At 44.2% G+C, this 19,433-nt stretch overlaps 1 protein-coding gene across 2 annotated transcripts in view; it reads left to right on the top strand.

Moving 5' to 3' along the window:
* Positions 1-7,843: 7,843 nt before the first annotated feature.
* Positions 7,844-19,433, top strand: part of SLC25A17 (solute carrier family 25 member 17) — a 32,120-nt gene continuing 20,530 nt past the window's right edge. The window contains exon 1 of one of the 2 annotated variants that reach the window (XM_031940904.1): positions 7,844-8,018. In XM_031940904.1, coding sequence (XP_031796764.1) covers positions 7,965-8,018 — 54 coding nt within the window. In that variant the 5' untranslated portion in view covers positions 7,844-7,964. Of the gene's footprint in view, positions 8,019-16,134; positions 16,605-19,433 lie in introns of those variants that run through there. The other variant, XM_031940905.1, reaches the window with a different exon arrangement.

The raw sequence follows: 19,433 nt of genomic DNA on the forward strand, positions 1-19,433 counted from the left end.
GCTTTTGTGTTGTCTCAATTGACCAGCCAAACTGGGGGAAAAGATAAGGGATGCTCCACATCTTTTTACCTAGCTCAGGGGGACCACTGATGGCAAGGGGCTGTGTCTCTGGGAATGTGAAGAAGAAAACCCTACCGAGTTAGAGATAGACAGCTTTTTTAAAGCTTGTCAGTCTCAGAGGAGGTCTCTGTGGGCATTGCCAGTAGCTCACCTACCATTGCATTCAGACTCCCTCGGGTTTGAGGCAGCTTTCTCAGCCATACGAGTGTGACGAGTACAGGTACAATTTGAGAATTTGGATTTGAGAACAAGTGCTTGAGGACAAGAAGGTGATGAAAGGTGTGAAATAAATGTTACTGGGGTCAGTCTCAAAGTTGCCTGCTGGGTGAATTGGGCTAGTCAGGGACTAGAGGAAATGAAAGGATGAAACCATAGGTTGTGAATATTCTCTTTGGGGGAAAGTCCAGGGAGCCCTGTAATAATTACCTCTTAGGGAGGAAGGAAATCTCAAAGTAAGAAAAAAGCTGTCTGCAGAGTATTGGACGATTTTATTTGGGAAAACAGTACAGACAGCTGGGTGTGGCGTTACCCATGTCTCCAAAGTTTTGAGTCTTAAAATTGCTTATAGACTTAGGAATTTAGTGACTGGGTAACTGATAAACCTTGTACAAGGTTAGAAACAGTTTCTAGTTTGTTGGTCTATGCTTGCAAAATATTTAAACATTGAAAAGGCAACATTGCTATAAAAAGATTTTAAGTAACAGATGGGCCAAATTATAAAAAATGTATTTTTAAATTTTAGAACATGATTAAAATATCTTCCTTTTTTCTAAGGAAAAACAAGTACCAGTAGATTTCTTTGTCAGTAATACAGATTGGGCATATTTTCATTATCCAATAGACTACAATTTGGGTTCAATACATTGTGCGGTGATGGCCCAACCTCCATCTCCTGGAGGGAATAGCCTTTCCCCAGATTTTCAAAATTGAAGTAAATGCTGCTCCTCTCCCTCTTGGGAAGAGGATGAATGACATGGGGCTGGGGGAAATTGGAGATAAGTTTAAAGTGTTAAGTACCTGCAATTTATGATCACTTAGTTTATTTAAATTTTTATCTCCTGGTGCCCAAAGGGTTAATAGTTTTTCCCTTGAAAAATTTTAAAACTGCCCCCCACTAACAAAATCTGTAGGGGCAGAGGACTGAATTATGGGCCCCAAGGAGGGGCAACCCAGGAGCTTATCTAAGTAGCATAAGCGATGATCAATGTAGTCATTAATGTGGTGAGCATTTTACCCTACCAGGAGTCGGTGAGGTGTCCAAGGAGGAGCGGGAGCCTAGTGAGGAGCTAGATCAGCTCAGTCTGGAGAGGACGAGTGACGAAATGTACAGTGAAGATAGCTTAGAGTTGATGGACGCCTCGACTGAGGACGAGCAGTGGATCACGACTCCGAAGCCTATTCCTGGCACTTTTGTCCCTAAGGACATGAGCATCGTCTTGAGGCAGTACAAAGCTGGAGAGGTGAAGCGCTGGGGCCGTAAGAAAGTGAGGATTGAGGAACTGGACGGGGCAAGCAGTGAAGATGAAGATGAAATCACCAAAAGGCTCAGTGGCAAGGACCTGTGAGAGCACAGTTTAAGACCAGGAAATAAGACAAGGACCTGTGAGCGCAGTTTAAGACCAGGAAATAAACAGTCAAAGAGAGCCCGGCTCCTGTGGCATTTTTCCTAAGCTCTTTTACTTGCCTCTGGGCCACCTACCTTTGCCCACCCCAGGAGACTCGGGTGCCTGGAGGCAAGGTTGGGAGCCTGTGGCAGAGATGTGGGTGACTGAACGGCTAGGATCACAGTGGGCAGCACGGAAGGAAACCAGAGGACGCACAGTCAGGAAGGGCCGCTGGCAGCCCTTGGATGCTTCTTACATCCCCTTTTGTCCCTTGCCCTTTCCAGAGCCAGCAGTTCTGCCAAGTGACCCAAAGCACCAAACAAATGTGACCTGCTCCACCCTCCACCTTGCAAAGGGACAGGGGGGAGGAATTCCTTCTATTGCCATCGTGGTGTTTTTTTTATTATTTAAAACTGAAAATAGAAACAAAAACAACACTGTCATGTGCACAACAGATCATACTAGAGGATTCAAAATATGTGACAAATTTCTATTTCAAAAAAGTATATATAATAAAATATTGTTTTCAGAACTGCCCATCTTTGCTTCCTTGTAGGTTTTCTTTTGTTCTCTGCTGTGCACTTTTTACTTCATCCCCTTTCTTTTCCTCCCCATGCAGGATATGGTTAAGTTCAGATATATTTATGTTTGCATACATTTATATATATATTCACCTTACATATAGACCCATAAATGCATGCATATGCTCATTACCTCTTGTTTATCCCTACTAACTCTTCTATTTGACTTTTAACTGCTAATTTGCCTTGCTGTTACTTAACCTCCCCTCCCAAGAATGCTTAATGTATATATTGTTCCCTCTTTAACCTGCTCCTGAAGTGAGTAGGATTTCAGAACTACTGGTCCTTCTTTCCCTCATCTATTTTCTCTTGTCGGGTCTTGTTCTCACATCTCATTTCTATAGCATAATTACCATTTACCTTTTCCTACAGTTTTGATTTTTATAATCACATCATACCCAGTCTTTTGGCCTATCTAATTACTAATGACTTATCTTAGAGATATGGCTTACATCAACACATAGAAAACACATTTTGTCTCTAGTGAGTCCCTTGAAATTAATTTTTTGATGCCTCTTATATGTCATTTTCTATCGAATTCAGGTTTGTTTGCAACAAAATTGTGAAACCTGACTTCATTCAATGTTATATTTAATTTTGCTAGACATAATGTTTTTAGCCACAACTGGTTCTTTTTGATTGTAATAAAACATATAACAGTCTAGAGACCTAGACAGGATTGTCGTCCTGTGTGACTTGTAGTGGTCTGTGTGAATTGTAATTCCATCATATTTGAATTGTTTTGTCTTTTTGTTGTATAAGAGTTTCCCTTCTTGTTCTATCACTTCAGGACAACTTTGAGTATTTCTTTTTTTGTCACAATTCTTTTTTGGTCACAACTTTCAGATAGTCTAATTTTTCTTATGTTTCCTCTTCTTGATCTGTTTTCCAGATATTTTGTTTTTCTTATGAGATGGTCTCACATTCTCTTTTAATTTTTTTATTCTTTATATTGTTTCATTCTTTCTTGATCTTTTATAACTTCATTGACTTCCCCTTGCTCAATTCTAATATTTCAAAGATTCATTTCTGTAGTTCTTTTTCCTATTGGTTGATTTTGTTTTCATGGTCTTGTTTTTTCTTTTTTTAAAGCTTTTCCTCCATGTCATTTGATTTCTAAAATCTTTTTTGAGTTCTATAAATTCTTTTTGGCAGGTAACCATGTAACATTACTCTGAGGTTAGGAGAGACTTTTCCTCCACCCTTTGGTATACTCAGAATATGAAGAGTTTATACTATTTTCTGTTCTTTTATATTGTCATTGTTGTGGATGTTTCCTGATTCTGTTTGCTTTATATCAGATTGTGCATCATTAATAGTATAACATGACACTTATGCACCCTGATATCCATCCATTTCCCAATGGATGGACATAATTTTTTAATCCAGTTCTTTGCTTCCACCAGAATTGCAGTTTATAAATATTTATATGTACCTGGGATTTTCATTTTTATCAAAGATCCCCCTTGAGTTATAATCTACCTAGCTTCAGAATGGGTAATTAGCTATTAAATGTGTGCTGTGGGCCAGGCTTCCTATAGGCAACGGGAATTTAGCTTCAAAGAATAAAGCAATTCCTCCTCTCAAGGACTAGATACTCAGTCTAGGAGACAAGTACTAATCGGAGACAAAGTTAAATCCCAAATTAAGTTGGCGTGAGCATTGGTGGCAGGCCAGAAAAGTTTGGGGGATGCAGGGGAAAAGATGAGATCAATTTGAGATGTCTCTGGGACATCTTGTTTGAAATGTCCAATGGCCATTTCGTGGCGTGAGACTGAATTTATAGAGAACCCAAGTTAAAGTCTGCACAGTGCTTTATAAATACCTTGATTTTATCCTTGCAATCTGGGGAAGTCTCAACTACCCATTGTGCCATTTAGATAATGGATTTGCTCATAGATTACTGATATCGGGAGAGTGGTTTCAGTTGAGCCATGAAGTTTGAACCTAGGTTACAAAAATATGGATGGGAGACTGAGGCAGGAGACTTTTGAGCTAATAAAGAGTTGAGAGGGTAGGAACTTAAAAGGGATGGTATGATAGGCTACTCAGAATGGCTTCAAGCCTGTCTTTTCAAATTCCTTATCATTGACTGACTCCCATTTTCCAGCATCCTGGTTCATGAGCCCATCTGGGGTGCAACCTCAAGGTTGCCTTGATTTACATTTTTCCATGGTTTGGAGCAATTGCTAACAATTTGCAATTCTTTTGAAAATTTCCTGTCCCTTATCCAAACTTACTGAGGAATAACCTTCGGTCTTTTTTCTTTTTTTAATTTCTCCTGTCTAAATAATGTCAGATATTTGATAACTTTTTTTTTTTTTTGCTTGTCTGCTACCTCTTATCCTAGCTGTATTATTTTCACTAAATAACTATTTCTTTCATATAATCAAAATTTCAAATTTAATCTTTTGTAATTGCCTCTATCCTTTGGTTATCCTTTCCATAACTGTGAAAGATAAGTAGATTATTATGACTTCTCTTTTTTAATCTTCCTATACTATGACCTGTAATATGCGGGTCATGTATCCATTTTAAATGTATTGAGTATGGTGTAAAACACTGATGTAAGCTTTATTTCTGACTTTTTGTAGAGGTTTTGCATAAAAATCAGAGAAGCAGGTCAGGTCAATGCTGAGAGCAAATAGCTTCTTTTTTAATTCTTTTAAGGAAAGGACATATGGTTTCCTTAAGGTCATCCAAGAGAATAAGCTGTTGGGGCGGGAAGGAGAGAAGCAAAGAGAGTTTTCAAAGACTACAATCTCCTTCCCTTCCTGTTATAAGGGATAGAAAAGGATATTAGGATCCTGAGGGTTTTGGAGTTTTTTGTTTTTGTCAAGGTAGTCAGGATTAGATGACTTGTGGGAAAGTCACACAGCTAATAAATGTCAAGTGTCTGAGGTTGGATTTGAACTTGGGTCCTCCTGGCTCCAGGACCCATTGCTTTATCCATTGATGTAGCTGTCCTCATGATGCTCTTGTTGGGCCTTCAGGAGGAGGGAATCCACATATGGGGATGGTTCCTGCTTATCCCAAACTCAGGAGTCTCCTAAGAGGATTCTCCCTCAGAGGATTCTGATTAGTTCCTCTACCGGAGGTCCACAGATAACAAAGCACTAGTTAAGTGGAGGTTTCTAGCAAAGAAGAGAACATTTTGATGGAGGGGGCTCCAGAGGCTTAGTGTATGAAGCAGAACAAGGGTACCAAATTGAGGGTGAGGTTTAGCTAAGGGATGAAAATTTGGCACTTGGTCAGAGCAGTAAAATGTCAGACTAGTTTTGATTTCAGATCTTCCCAACTCCAGACTCAACACTATATGTGCTGGCCACATAGCCCCCTCCTTATACTGAGTTTTGTCCAAAGAAGCAGGTAATAGCATTTTTAAAAAAGTATTTGGCAAAAGAAATTTAGGATAATGTTAACTTAGAAATGGAAGGTTCTCGTTTCTCCAGTAAACCTTAAGAGGCAGCTAGCCAGGTGGCTAGAGTTTTGGGCCTGGAATTACAAAGAGCTGAGTTCAAATTCTGCCTCAGACACTACCTATGGGATCCCTGTGGTCATTATTTAATCTCCCTTAGATTAATTTTCCTTGTGGGTAGTGTGGGTGGTATAGTCACTAATCTCCCAGGCATTATAAGGATCAGATGAGTTTTTGTAAAGAATTTTGCAAACTCCAAAACTCTAGAAGCTCGCCAGAAAAACTGTCTTCCGTGCACCCAGAGGGCCTCTTCAGTGCTTGGGGTTTTGATATGTGTCTTGCTTCAGGAGGAAGGATAGTGGCTGGGTCTTTGGGTTCACAGGTCCTTCTAAGGTGACCTGGATGCTTCTTAACCTCTTGCACAGAATATTGGCCTCAGGTACTCGATAGCTGTGTGATCCTGGAAAAGTCACTCAACCCTGATTGCCTCAATTTCCTCATCTGTAAAATCAGCTGGAAAAGGAAATAGCAAACTACTCCAGTCAGCTGCTGAGAAAACCCCAAGTGAGCTCATGAAGAGTCAGACAAGACTGAAAAATGAACAAATTAATGGAAGCATGGGAGTCTTTGAATGAAGAGTGCCATGGGCAGAAACTGAACTCAGAAGGCAGACCAGATGTAAGAAGAGAAAAATGAACTCGGTTTGGGTTACATATAGAATTTTTGAGGTCCTGTGGGATAACAAGATGGAGATTCATTGTAAGCTTTTGGAGGTGGAGCTCAGAATGCAGATCAGGATAGGTATTTGGGAGTGGTAGAGGCCACTGTGTCAAAGTGATCCAGGGATTGCTAAGTAATGAGAGCCAAGGACAGACATTTGGAAATCCCATAGTAAGAGGTTGGTTGGGAAAGGGTGAGCCAATTGAGGACAAGTAATAGCAATGAGAAGTAAGAGAACTTGAGGGCAAGTAATAGCAATGAGAAGTAAGAGGAGGAAAGTGTGCCATCTCCGGAGATGAGAGAGAATCCAGTGTGGAAGCACAAAGAGAAGTGGGAATAGAGACCAGGGAAAATCAACACTAAAAATGGCTGATGAGTTTGTCCCCGAGTTCACCATCAGAGAGCAGCCCTGGTGGACAGGTGGGGCACTTGGCGCAGGTTGCTGGAGGTTGGAGAAGAAGAAGCAAGCACATGGGAGCATGTCATCCTTTCAAGAAGCCAGAAACGTCTCAATGGCGGCCTTCTCTTGGTGGTGCTGAAGTCTTTGAGTCCCGCAGTGCCACCGCGGTGGATGGGAACGGGCCACGTTGCATCAAAATAGAGACATCCCACAGAGGCCTTGGCCGTTGGACGCTCACGAGCATTTGTGGTGGTGCTGAGGACCAGAAACGAAGGAGATGCCCGCTGATGCGCATGGAAGGTGCCGTGTGCGAATGCAATAGAACCTTCTATGTAGGGAACGCCGATTTCTTTGAACTGTGGGAGAACAATAAGCACCATAATAAAGAATTTATTCAAAATGGAAAAAAAAAAAAAAGCAAAACCATTTATTAGGTGTTTGCTGTGGGCAAACACTATATTGTCTTGTTTGTGCGTCCCGTTATCCCGCGCGCGCGCGGTGCGAGACACAAACTGGCTGCAAGCTCCTGCAGGAGCTTGGGCATCCTGCAGGGCAGGGATGTGGATCAGTCCCGGCTGAGGGGCTAGGACAGAGGGGGGCGCTCCGCTCGCTGCTGCCCCGGAGGCTCATCCTGCTTTGCCCTTAAGCCAAGTCGGTGCTTTGATAAACGCTGATCCGACGCTTCCTGACGCCCCAAACTGCACTGGGGCAGAACGGGAGGTGCCCCGCCCCTCAGCAGCCCTGCTCGCGTTAATTCGAGGGACCGTCCTTCGCTGTGGCCCAGGGCGCACTCTGAAGGGCTAGGGGAGACTCGGAGAGTTGGCAGCGATTTAAAAAGGGGGGAACCAAGAGTGCGTTAAGAAGGAAAAAGCTCGCGTCGAGAGGATTTGGGAACAGGGCGAAAATCGGCCAGTGCGCGTGCTTTGAGTGCCGGGCACCCATTGGCTGCTTCGAGGACACGCTTCCGCGCGTCCCGCCTTCCCTCTCCGAGGCGCCGGCGACCCGGAAGTGGTTGCCATGGCGGAGGCCGGCGAAGAGGGCGGGGCCTGCGGACGCTGGGAGCCCGACGCTGGGCCGGCTGCCGCTTCACCGCCTCTGCCCACAGCACGCCCTCCTCTAGTTCCGCCCGCCGGGACAGCTGCGGCCCAAGCGTCCCCTGGGGTCGGACGGGAGCCGAGCCCATGGCAGCCGTGCTGTCCTACGAGAGCCTGGTCCACGCCGTGGCCGGCGCCGTGGTGAGGAGGGGGCGGGGCGCCCGGGAGGCTGGGGGCGCCCGGAAGTGGGGGGCGGGGGGAGCGGAGTGGGCTTAGGGGGACCCGGATGTGAGGGCGAGGGCGAGCCCTGGCCCCCCGGATGTTCCGGGAGCGAGCTGAGGGGAGACTCCCACGGGGCCCTTGGACATCCCGGGACTTAGAGAAAGGGGCCGTGGTCCCGAAGGAGAACTGAGGCTCCGGGGCCCGGGCCACCCCTCATTGACAGAAGAAGAAACTGAGGCCCGACCTTTGAGCCCCTTGCCGGGCCGCACTGAGGGTGCTGGGCGGGCAGATTACAAAGGCTCCTCCCTTTCCCGTGCGAGCTGTGTCATGGCCCCCGAGGGCTCTCCCAACGGGGGCACTGGGGAGAAAGGCGGTGCGGCCCGGGCCGCGCCCCCTTCTCCGCTCCTGGCGGCCAGCCGGGGGCCCCGTTGGGCTCCCCCGAGATCCCCTCCCCCCCAGGCCACACCGCTGCCCTCCCCAGGGCTCCTCGGCCCCTCCTTCCGGCTTTTCTGGTTCCCCTGGTTTGGGTGTCTCCGCTCCCTCCCTCCTCCTGGCTCCCTCCTTGTGACTTGGCTCCATCCTTTCCTCCCCACGGGGCTGCTGGGAGGCCTCGGTCTGTCCCCGCTGCTCCCAGCGTAACCCCGGCCCTCGGGTGACTAGAAGTAAAACTTGCCCCTCCTTTGCTTCGATTTCCAGGGTTCTCCGTCTGCTTTCTCCTCAAACCTCACTGGGCTCCTTTTCTCCCCAGCACCCTCCTCTTCACCATCGCTCTTGCTCTCCTCCGCAAAACTTGACTCTAAAGAAGCATTTCATGATTGAACATACCTTGATTCTTCATACGGTCCCACCCCTCTCGGTGGTTCTGGGTTCCAAGATAAGATGGATAATGTCAGTTCTCCCGGGTGTGTCCATGTGGTTTTAGAAAGTTTGTACGCACTTGAGTTCCAGCTAGATCAAAAGTGCTGGGACCACAGTTTTTGTTTGTTTTTATGTTCCCAGACTCATTTAAATTCTTTGCGGAAGAAGAAGTAGGTCTCTTCTCCGTTAATTCTCCATAAAATGATTTTTGTTTCTGAGCCTCAAAAACTTCAAGCTGGAAGGAACATCAGAGGTATAAAAACCAAACTACCCAAATCGCAGTTTGGAACTCTTCAATAACCACACATTGGACACTTGCTCTGTGCAGTACCCTGTGTGGGTGAGGAAGGTGGAGTCGCTGCTTCGTGGGGCAGCCAGGTAGAGAAGCTGAGATGTATAGACAAAGCACAAGTGCAGTTAAGAGGGCCAGGAACTGAGAGATTTCAGAAGGAGGAAGAATTTTATTTGGGGAAAATGAAGGGAAGCCAACTGGTGATCCCCGTCTAGAAAAATGCTAGAATGTAGGATGATGGAGCGTAGAAGGGAGAGCACTGAGATGAGACAGAGTGAATAAAGGATAGGCAGGGGTACAATTCAGGCCCCCAGGGAGGAAAGGATCCTGGTGATGACACAATATCACCAATGAATGAAGGAAGGAAATGAGCATTTAGTAGGTGCTTACTATGTGTAATGCACTTCAATAAGAGCTGGGGGTACAAATAAAGAAACAGCCCCTGTCCTGGAGGAGTCCCTGTTCGAGTAGGAGAGACACCACCTAGGTGAGGGTTCAGGTATGAAGCAAGTGGAGAGCTCTGTGGACGTTCCGCGCAGCAACGGCAAATGATAACACGTCATCTCATGTCATTTCCAAGGATAAAACTATGATGCTGAACTCTGACAGTCCCTTGGAGGGGACCTTTTCCCCAGCTTTTCCTTAGTGCCTCTGGCTGCAGCACTCCCAGAAGCAGGTGCCCACATGAGACATCCTTCCCTGCTTGGTGCTACTAAGTGGGCTGGGAGTGGAGGGTGCGGCTTCTCTTGGGCTCCTGGGCCCCACTTCTTGGACTGACGGCAAGTGGGGCAAGGGCTGCTTCAGATCTGCCTAGAACAAGATTTCTCCTGGTGTTCCCTCCAGGTACATGGTTCATAATGTACCATTGTTTTTATATAATCCTCCTTATGTAACACTTTATGTATTTCAAAACTTATGTGTTGCTGGGTTTTTATTTTTCCCATTGTCCCCATGAAGATTCTCAAATACAAATGTAAACCTATAGTAAAATGCTTTGCTTTAGCCTTCTTTCTGCCTCTAGGGCACCCCTGCCTGTCCTAAGAACACACCTCCCTCAATGAGAGGCTGCTTTCTTTTTTTTTCCTTTAGCTCTCAAGTAGAAAAGCTGTTCTTACTTTTTCATGTCATAAGCAAAGTCTACATGGACTACATCCATTCCTTAGCAACATTCCCCCCCCCCCCCATTATGTCACCGAGGGTCAGGGAGGATGGAGCTTTGCTTGGGATGAAACCCCAGTGAGCCAGTAGCTGGATTTTTATTAAACATCCTAAGCTTAGGATCATAAAAGCTTCAGTGGGCTGTCATGTAGCTCTTGAGTAGTTGAACTTGCCAGACCAGGAGGTAGGTCTGCTGGTTCCACTTAAAAGGATTTTTCTCTGAAAAAAAAAAAAAAAACAAACCTTTGAGGCATATGTTTGCACTACATATTGAACGAACGAGTGAACAAGCATGCATTAAACACCATGTGCCATGTTACAATTAGGAAATTTCTGCCCTCAGATCTCTCCACAAATCCTCGGGGTAGATATGCATGGATCATATGTGGAGTTTTTGAGTGGGAAGTGATATCAGAGACCTAATCCAATTGTATCAGTTCTTGAATTCCCTTTATTTCTGTGACAAATAGTCCTTCAGCCTTTGCTTGAAGACCTCTCATGAGAGACACTCTACCTCCCAATGCTGCCCGAAGCACTTTCTGGTTGCTGTCATTACTGAGAGGTTTGGTCCCAGCTCAAGCCTGGTGCTGCCTCTTGACCATCATATTTATCCATTTCTCTTGGTTCTGCCGTTGGACTGAGTCCATTTCTTCGGGACAGATTTTCGGACATTTGAAGATAGCTCTATAATACCATGTTGGTATTAACAGAGAACGGTTCTTTTTGAAAAGAAGAAACCACATAGTTATGTATTGGCAAATAATCATTGACTACATTTCTGGTTTTGTACAAGTCAGAGCGGTTTGAGGAAAAGCACATGCCATGTTGAGAACAGCATGGGATCCAAGCCTACATGTTGGACTATAGCTATGACAAGTGTAGACAACATTGCAGCCACAAGTAACGCCTCACTAATGCTGCTTGTCCGCCATGTCATCTCCACAGGAACATGCTCAGAAAACATCTTGTTACACTTTCCTTACTGTTGCATTTTTGTGGAATGAATGGGCGACATTAGGGAAGGCTACATCTTATAAACATGTATAAAAAGTGGACTGAATTTTTTCCCCCCTTTGGCAAAATGGCCTTTATTTTTTTCCCTCAGTAGTATCCTGTTTTTCTAACCACATGTAAAGATGGTTTTCAACATTCATTTTTGTAAGTTTTTTTTGAGTTCCCTTTTTTTGACCCCCCCTCCCCAAGATGGCATCCTATAAGCTATATAATCTCCCCCCGCCCCAGACAATTGAGGTTAAGTGACTTGCCCAGGGTCACACAGCTAGAAAGTGTTAAGTGTCTGAGGTCAAATTTGAATTCCAGTCTTCCTGACTTCAGGGCTGGTGCTCTATCCAACTGTGGCCACCTAGCTGCCCCATATACAATCTTTTTTTTTTTTTTTTTAAACATTTCCATATTAGTCATATTGGAAAAGAAAAATCAGTTCAAAAGAGAAAAACCATGAAAAAGAAAAAGGAAACAGGAAAAAGAAGTGAAAATAGTATGCTTTGATCCACATTTAGGTTCCATAATTTCCTTTCTGGATGTAGACTGCATTTTTCTTCCCATCTATTGCAATTGTCTTGGTGCACTGCATTGCTGAGAAGAGCTAAGTTTCTCATAGTTGATCATCACATAATGTTATTACTGTGTGCAATGTTCTGGTTCTGCGCCTTTCACTCAGCAGCAGTTCCTGTAAGTTTTCAGACTTTTCTGAAATCAGCCTGCTCATTATTTCTATAGCTTTTTATTTACAAGATACATGCATGGGTAATTTTTCAGCATTGACAGTTGCCAAACCTTTGTTCCAATTTTCCCCCTTCTTCCCCCTACTCCCTCCCCTAAATGGCAGGATGACCAATACATATTAAATATATTAAAGTATAAATTAAATACAATATAAGCATACATGCCCAAACAGTTATTTTGCTGTACAAAAAGAATCGGACTTTGAAAGAGTATAGCATTAGCCTGTGAAGAAAATCAAAAATGTAGGCAGACAAAAATAGAGGGATTGGGAATTCTATGTAGTGGTTCATAATAATCTCCCAGAGTTCTTTCGCTGGGTGTAGCTGGTTCAGTTCATTACTGCTCTATTGGAACTGATTGGGTTCATCTCATTGTTGAAGATGGTCACGTCCATCATCATACAGTATTGTTGTTGAAGTATATAATCTTCCGGTCCTGCTCATTTCACTCAGCATCAGTTCATGTAAGTCTCTCCAGGTCTTTCTGAAATCATCCTGCTGATCATTTCTTATAGAACAATAATATTCCATAATATTCATATACTACAATTTAATTCAGCCATTCTCCAATTGATGGGCATCTACTCAGGTTCCACTTTTTAGCCACTACAAAGAGACCTGCCACAAACATTCTTGCACATACAGGTCCCTTTTCCTCCTTTAAAATCTCTTTGGGATATAAGCCCAGTAGTAACACTGCTGGATCAGAGGGTATGCACAGTTTGTTAGCTTTTTGCTGCTCATTTCTTTTAGAACAATAATATTCCCTTATATTCAGGCATTTCCCAGTTGATGACTGAAATTTCTTTGTTTTATTTTGGTTTTGTCAAACCAAAAAGCAGAATCTGTTAAGACTCCAAAGAAAGAAATGCTGCAGACAGGTCTGTCCTTCTTTATCTATGTCTCTTGCATTGATTAAAAGATTCATTTTGTAAAAAAAAGAAAGTTGGAATTTAAAAGGAATTTTACCCAGATGACTTTTTAAAAAACTAGATTCTAATGCCTTGTGATGCCATAGATACCTTATTTTGTTGGAATCATTCAAGAAGATTGAGCAGTCATTTCTTTTCTTTCTTTTTTTTTTTCCTTTTTGGGGTGATTTTTCTTCTGCATTATGATAATTGTGGAAATATATATAGAAGGATCACACATGTTTAACATATATTAGATAATTTGCCATCTAGGGAAAGATGTGGAGGGATGGGAGGGAGAAAAAAATTTGGAATACAAGGTTTTCCAAGGGTGAATGTAGAAAACTATATGCATGTGTTTTAAAAATAAAAAACTATATAAAGAAAAATTTAAAAGGGGCAGCTAGGTGGCGCAGTGGATAGAGCATCAACCCTGAAGTCAGGAGGACTGAGTTCAAATGTAGTCTCACTTACTAGCTGTGAGACCCCTGGGCAAATCATTTAACCCCAATTGCCTTCGCCTACACACACACACACACACGTGAAATATATATATAATATATAAATATATTTATATAATAAAGATTGAGCAATCCCTGGTTTCACCATCAAATCAGATTTTGGAATGATAATTATGATGTTAATCAGTAATTTTCAGAGTACGTTTTGGGTTCTGGCCTGTCAAAAGAGGGGTCTCGGACCTTTGTCAGGAAAGGAGCAGGGTTTCTCCTGTTTCTCCCAGGCTCCTGCCAATGATGCCCGAGTTAATTGCTCATAGGACACTATGTCCTCAACAACTTAAGGGGCTCCTACTCTGACTGAAGCTCTGAGACTGTTCAGCTTCATACCAACATCCTTTAATCTCCAATCGCTCCTTTCTCCTCTCCTGCCTGGTCCAGGCTCTATCTGTGTTTAGAGTGGCCAAGCCTACCCCCATCTTTTTTGGAGCATCTGTTCAGCTTGGATGCCCCTTGCCCATCTGCCCCTCCTGTCGCCAGGTGAAAGTGAGCTCTGCCTTTGCAGATGTCTGCTAGTGCTTTGCACCTCTTTGATTCCATGTGAACTCTCTGCCCTCATCAGACTCAGCTCCTAGAGTGAGGCCTGCAGAGTACTCATCGTTGTGCTTGGCTCTTGTTCATTTGAAATGACCGCTCATAAATGATGTCCATGTAAGACACTAGACGAGGTGGATACTTTGGAGCCGAGTCTATTGGGCTTCCTCTTCCTGTCTCTAATTTGTGCCCAAACCAGACTGGATGACCCCCTGGTTCTTGTCCTCCATCTCTTCCCCTTTGCTCAGGGTTTCCTCTCACCTGCAAAGAAAGCCTTCCCCAGTCTGCCTGTGGACTTCCCCGGTCATCTCCAGAAGCTCGACTCTTGTTTCAGCTCTTGTACAAGAACCTTCAGCCAACTGGGAAATTCCTTCTGAAATGTCAGCATTTCTGTTTTACCTTGGCTCTGTTTTTTCATGTAATAGATAGCTTCTGCCTCTGCCCTGCCCCGTTAGATTGTCAGCATATTGAGGGAGGAACTGGGCACCTCTTAGTCTTCCTTACAAAGTGCCAACAGATGGTGGGCACAGAATATCGAATTTCAATGTGTATTAAATAAGTAGAGCTGTTCTTCACCTTCCTATTCTGGGTAAAGGCCACATGTACGTCAGAACATTTGTATTTCAGATTGAGTAATTGGTCTGAAATGTATCCATTTTAACTTCACAAAGTATTTTTGTGTCTATTATCAATCAGCAAACAACACGTGCTTATTTTGTGCCCATCAAAAAACAGTTTTCTTCAAAGAACTTAGGTTTGAGTGGTAGAGGCGACACACAAATCAATAGGTAACAAGAGGCAGTGGAAGGAGATAAAAGATCACTCCAGAGGGAAAGTACATTCTCTTGATTTTTAGGGGATTCCTTGGGATAGGGAAAATTTTTTTAAAAATTCATTTTATGGGAGTTATGTGGCACAGTGGATAAAGCACCAGCCCTGAAGTCAGGAGGACCTAAGTTCAAATCTGGCCCCAGACACTTAACACTTCCTAGCTGGGTGACCCTGGGCAAATCATTTAATCCCAATTGCCTCAGCAAAAAAAATCATTTTATAAGGGGCCCCTAGGCAGTGCAGTGGTTAGAGCAGCAGCCCTGAAGTCAAGAGGACCCGATCGGGGTTCAAATCCAGCCTCAGACACTTCCTACCTATGTGACTCTGGGGAAGTCAACCTGTCGCCTCCTCCCCATATTCATATTACATATGAGAAAACTGAGAATTCCAGTCCAGAGGGAAATAATTACTATGCTTAGACTAAAACCCAGGTGTCCAGATTCTAAATTTGCGGTTCTTTCTATGTCTTCTTGTTCCTCTGTTTTTTAATTTTGTAGTTTTTTCTTGTACTCGATTTTGCTAATTTGGTATAAGTCCTTGAATCCTTGAGTCAAGACAACATTGCAGTAGGTCAAGTTGATGATATTCCAATTCATAGGTAAAGAAATTAGGAAAGGGATATCATACAGGTCCTGTAGCTAAACAGTGAGTAGAGACCAACTAGAAAGTAGTTCTTGCATAATGGAAGCAGGGGAGGGATGAGGCTTGTAGATTCTAAGCTCGGTGAGAAATCCATTGAACAGCTGATAACTTTGTCTTGATGGTCCAAGAGAGATTGGAACAGAGGAGCATTCTGTCCGGATCTCGCCACCTTGAGAGGCCTGGGTTCTGCTCTCTGTATCACATTTTAGGAAAGGAGCCAAGGAGAAAATTAGAAGTGACATTGTGCAAAAATTCAGGGTGTTTTCACATGAAAAATGGCATTAAATTTAATAAATGTTTGTTTCATGCCTTCGATGTGCAGTCACAGTATTTGGTGCTGGGCATATGAAGATCAAAAATGACCTAGTCCTTGCCCTAACAGTGTGTATGACTTCCTAAGTGGGGATGCATCTACACAGATAATCAGAGTACAAAGTTGGGTGAAAGGAGCAAAGGAGAGGTCCCCAAATGCTCTAAAACTCAGCCTCTTAAACTTTAGTTCATGACTCATACAGGGTCACATAATTGAATATGGGAGTTGCAAAATTATGACTTATTATCAGTAAATGTTTAATTTGTATACTTGTTTTATATACCTGGGGTCAGGTAAGAATTTCTTGGGCAAAAAGGGATTGCAAAGAGAAAAAGTTTGACAACATGCTGTAGAGAATTGGAGGAGGGAGAGAACTAGAAAAAGTTTTTTGTTGTTGTCTTTGACCTTTACATCAAAGGGACCAATGTGTTTCTTCCCCTCCCAGAACCCTCCCTCAGCAAATAATAAAACAAAAGGCTGGGAAAAGGAGGTAGTAAGTAATTCAGCAAAACTAACTCATGTATCAACCAAGTTTGAAAGTGTATGCCAGAGAGCTTCAGGTGAAAGACTTTAGAGAGGAATTGGCCTGCAGCTGAGCCTCGGAGGAGCTGAGGAGGCCCAGGGAGGCAGGTGATGTAGGGCAGGTGAGCTGGAGCTTTGAGTGCATGGAGAGGAGCACTGGGAAAGTCGTCTGGAACTAGGCTGTGGAAGTCCTCAAGGGATTGGCGTGTTCTCTTAGTAGCAGGAGCTTTTGAAGGTTTGGGTGAGTCTGTTCTATGGGTAGCTCCCTCCTTACTCCATGTTCTGTCCTTAACCAGGTCACTGACAGAACTGTTAAAAGAAGAGCAGACTTAGATGGAGGCCCAACTGAATGTGCACATTGGAAGGGAAGTCCTGGGTTTGTTGGCTTGGTTCTGCTTAGGCCCCAGAGGACAGGGTTTGTAGGATGAGTGGGTAATATTTAAACAGAAGAGACTGTTGCTTACAATAAGGTTATGTTAAATATGTTTAGAAGAATTGCACATATTTAACCTATATTGGATTACTTGCTATTTAGGGGGAAGGAGGTGGTGGGGAGGGAGGGAGGGAAATTTGGGACACAAGGTTTTGCAACAGGGAATGTTGAAAACTATCTTTGCACTTATTTTGAAAAATAAAGAGCTATTATTTTTTTAAAAAGGCCATATTTCCTTAACAGAGCTGCTCACAGCTGGAATGGATTCCTTTGTGGAGTCATGATCTCCCAGGAGAGGCCTTGAAGCAGGGGTTCCATGACTGCTCGAGGGAATATTGCCGAAGTCTGCTGTCAGAGGTGGACTTTGAACCCAAGTTCTCTGACTACAGAGCTGTTCTGTTTTTCAGTTGAGTCAGGGGGCTTTCTTGGCAAAGGTGCTGCAGTGGTTTGCCTTTACCTTCTCCAGCTCTCTGCTGCTAGACCAAACTATTGATCCAGAGGTCCCTGCTCCACTAAAGCTCAATTGTTTCACCCATATTTAGTATATGTTTAATGAATGTTTTCTTGTTCATTCAGTGTGTTTTTGCAGAGCTGTCCACAGCTTTTCAGAGTGTGTAATGTGTGTCTCCCTGGTGCTCTCACTTATCCCTCTGGGTACGGGCCTAATTTTCTCACTCCATGCTGTGCTGCTTCCTGTTTTCCTAAGACAGCTTTTGGAAGCTCGGTGCTCTTTGGTGGGGCTTTTCTTTTTCCACCACTGACTTCTCCAGGAGGGGAATAAGAGCCAGCAGCTCGGAACTTCAGAATTACCTTACAGAGCTGTGTGTGCTCCTCAGGGCAGATCGCCTGTCTTTTCTGGCGGCAGAACTCCAAACTCTGTAGTCCCCATCATTGTCTGTTCCCAGAGTTCAACTGTGTTTCGCTATGAGCGCTGGGAATGTTTGCTTGGGGGACCTGTGTGGGGTTCAGTCTTTTGCCGGCCTTCGTCCCAATCTCTGGCCTTGATTGCTGATGATCTGTTAAGTGAATGTGCTAATCTCCATCAGTAAGCACTTGTTGTGTGCCAGGCCCTGTGCAAAGTGCTGAGAATACAGAAGGAGGCCAGAGACAGTCCCGTCCCCCAGGTGCTCCGGTCTAGTTCAGGACACAATCAATAGGTGCAAACAAGCTTTATATGGGGTAACTCGGAGTAATTGAGAGGAGTGGAGGAGTCTTCCTGTAGGTGCTGGGATTTCAGCTGGGATGTGAAGGACATCAGAGAAGCTGAGAGGATGCAGTGAGGAGAGAGATCATTGCAGGGATGGAAGACAGCCAGTCAGAATGTTCAGAGCCAAGCAACAGAGCATTCGGTGTTCCTGATTGGGACACCAAGTGGCGTGCAAGGATGAGAAGACGGTGCGGGAGAGGGGGCTGAGGGTGCCAAGTAGAACTGATAGAGAGCCCCAGCAGACTCCTGTAAGGAGCAGAGAGCCCAGGTTCCTCAAGTCCTTATTGATTGTTGACATTTATTTAAATGGGAGGCCCTGTGTGAAGTGCTGAGGATATAGAGGAAAAGCCCAAACAAGACCCTGCTCACAAGGGGCTCACAGGGAGCAGGCCCTCTTCCGGCACAGCGTCACAACCATAGTTGACTCCTTAAAAGTTGGAACGGCAGAGACAACTTTGACCCCTAAGTTACTACTATCAGATGATGCAGAAAATGAACATGTTTGTGGGCCATCATCGGAAGCTCTCCCAGGCAAACTCCCTCCACATGTTCCTGTTTATGCTGATTGCTCCAAGGCCAGAAAGATGGCAGCACCTTATTTCAGGGTGATCTGGAAAGAGGGACTCCGTCTGCATTCTGATAGCTCATTGGATGAATGGCCTTGGGAGGGATGCAGTGAGCTCAACTCAGGAATTAAGCAGCCTTTGGGAAATGGCCTAGTTTTCTTAGACTCCTTTCTAGTCTAAATATCCATGTTTTTATTACTAACAGTAATTTTATTTTTTCACAAAATCATTTCCCAGCAACTCTCCTGCAATTTCCCACTGAAGAGAGGAACAGTCTGGATTAGTCTTGGAAAGTTGGCCAGACTTCTTGCTAAAAGGAAGATCTCTCTTTTTGTTTTTGAAAAAATGCTTTATTCTCTTTCATTCTGACACTGAAGTCATGGTCTCTTCACTGCCTCCTCACCCCACTAAATTTTTCCTTTATGATGTGGAAAAACGTTTAAACAAAAACAAGTGACCATGTCAGCCTGTGCCATATGGTATCTGGAGGCTCCCTCTCCCTTCCTCCTTTAAGGGGAGGGAATGTTTCCTTATCAGTTGTGTCAGTTCAAGAATTTGCATTTATGGGATTCAAGGATACTGTCCCACATTTCCTGGCATTCTGGTACAAGATGGGAATTGCTCCTAAAATGGCTTACAAAGAAGAAGCCCATCCCAAGTGGTATCTGACTTGCTCTTCACGGCCCTGTGACGCAAGTTGTGGGTTATTAGCAGGTCACACTAAGAAGGCTGAGGCTTGGACCTCTAGATCCAGCCAACCTTTCTCTTCTGAGCTCCTTTAGGCTGCCCTGGACGCACCACAGGCTACTCCGACTCAGCACATCAGAAGCCTTGCTCTTCTTCCCTTCAGTACTCTGCATTTTA

The sequence above is a fragment of the Sarcophilus harrisii genome, chromosome 5 (assembly GCF_902635505.1).
Source record: "Sarcophilus harrisii chromosome 5, mSarHar1.11, whole genome shotgun sequence".
In the NCBI taxonomy this organism is placed as follows: Eukaryota; Metazoa; Chordata; class Mammalia; order Dasyuromorphia; family Dasyuridae; genus Sarcophilus; species Sarcophilus harrisii.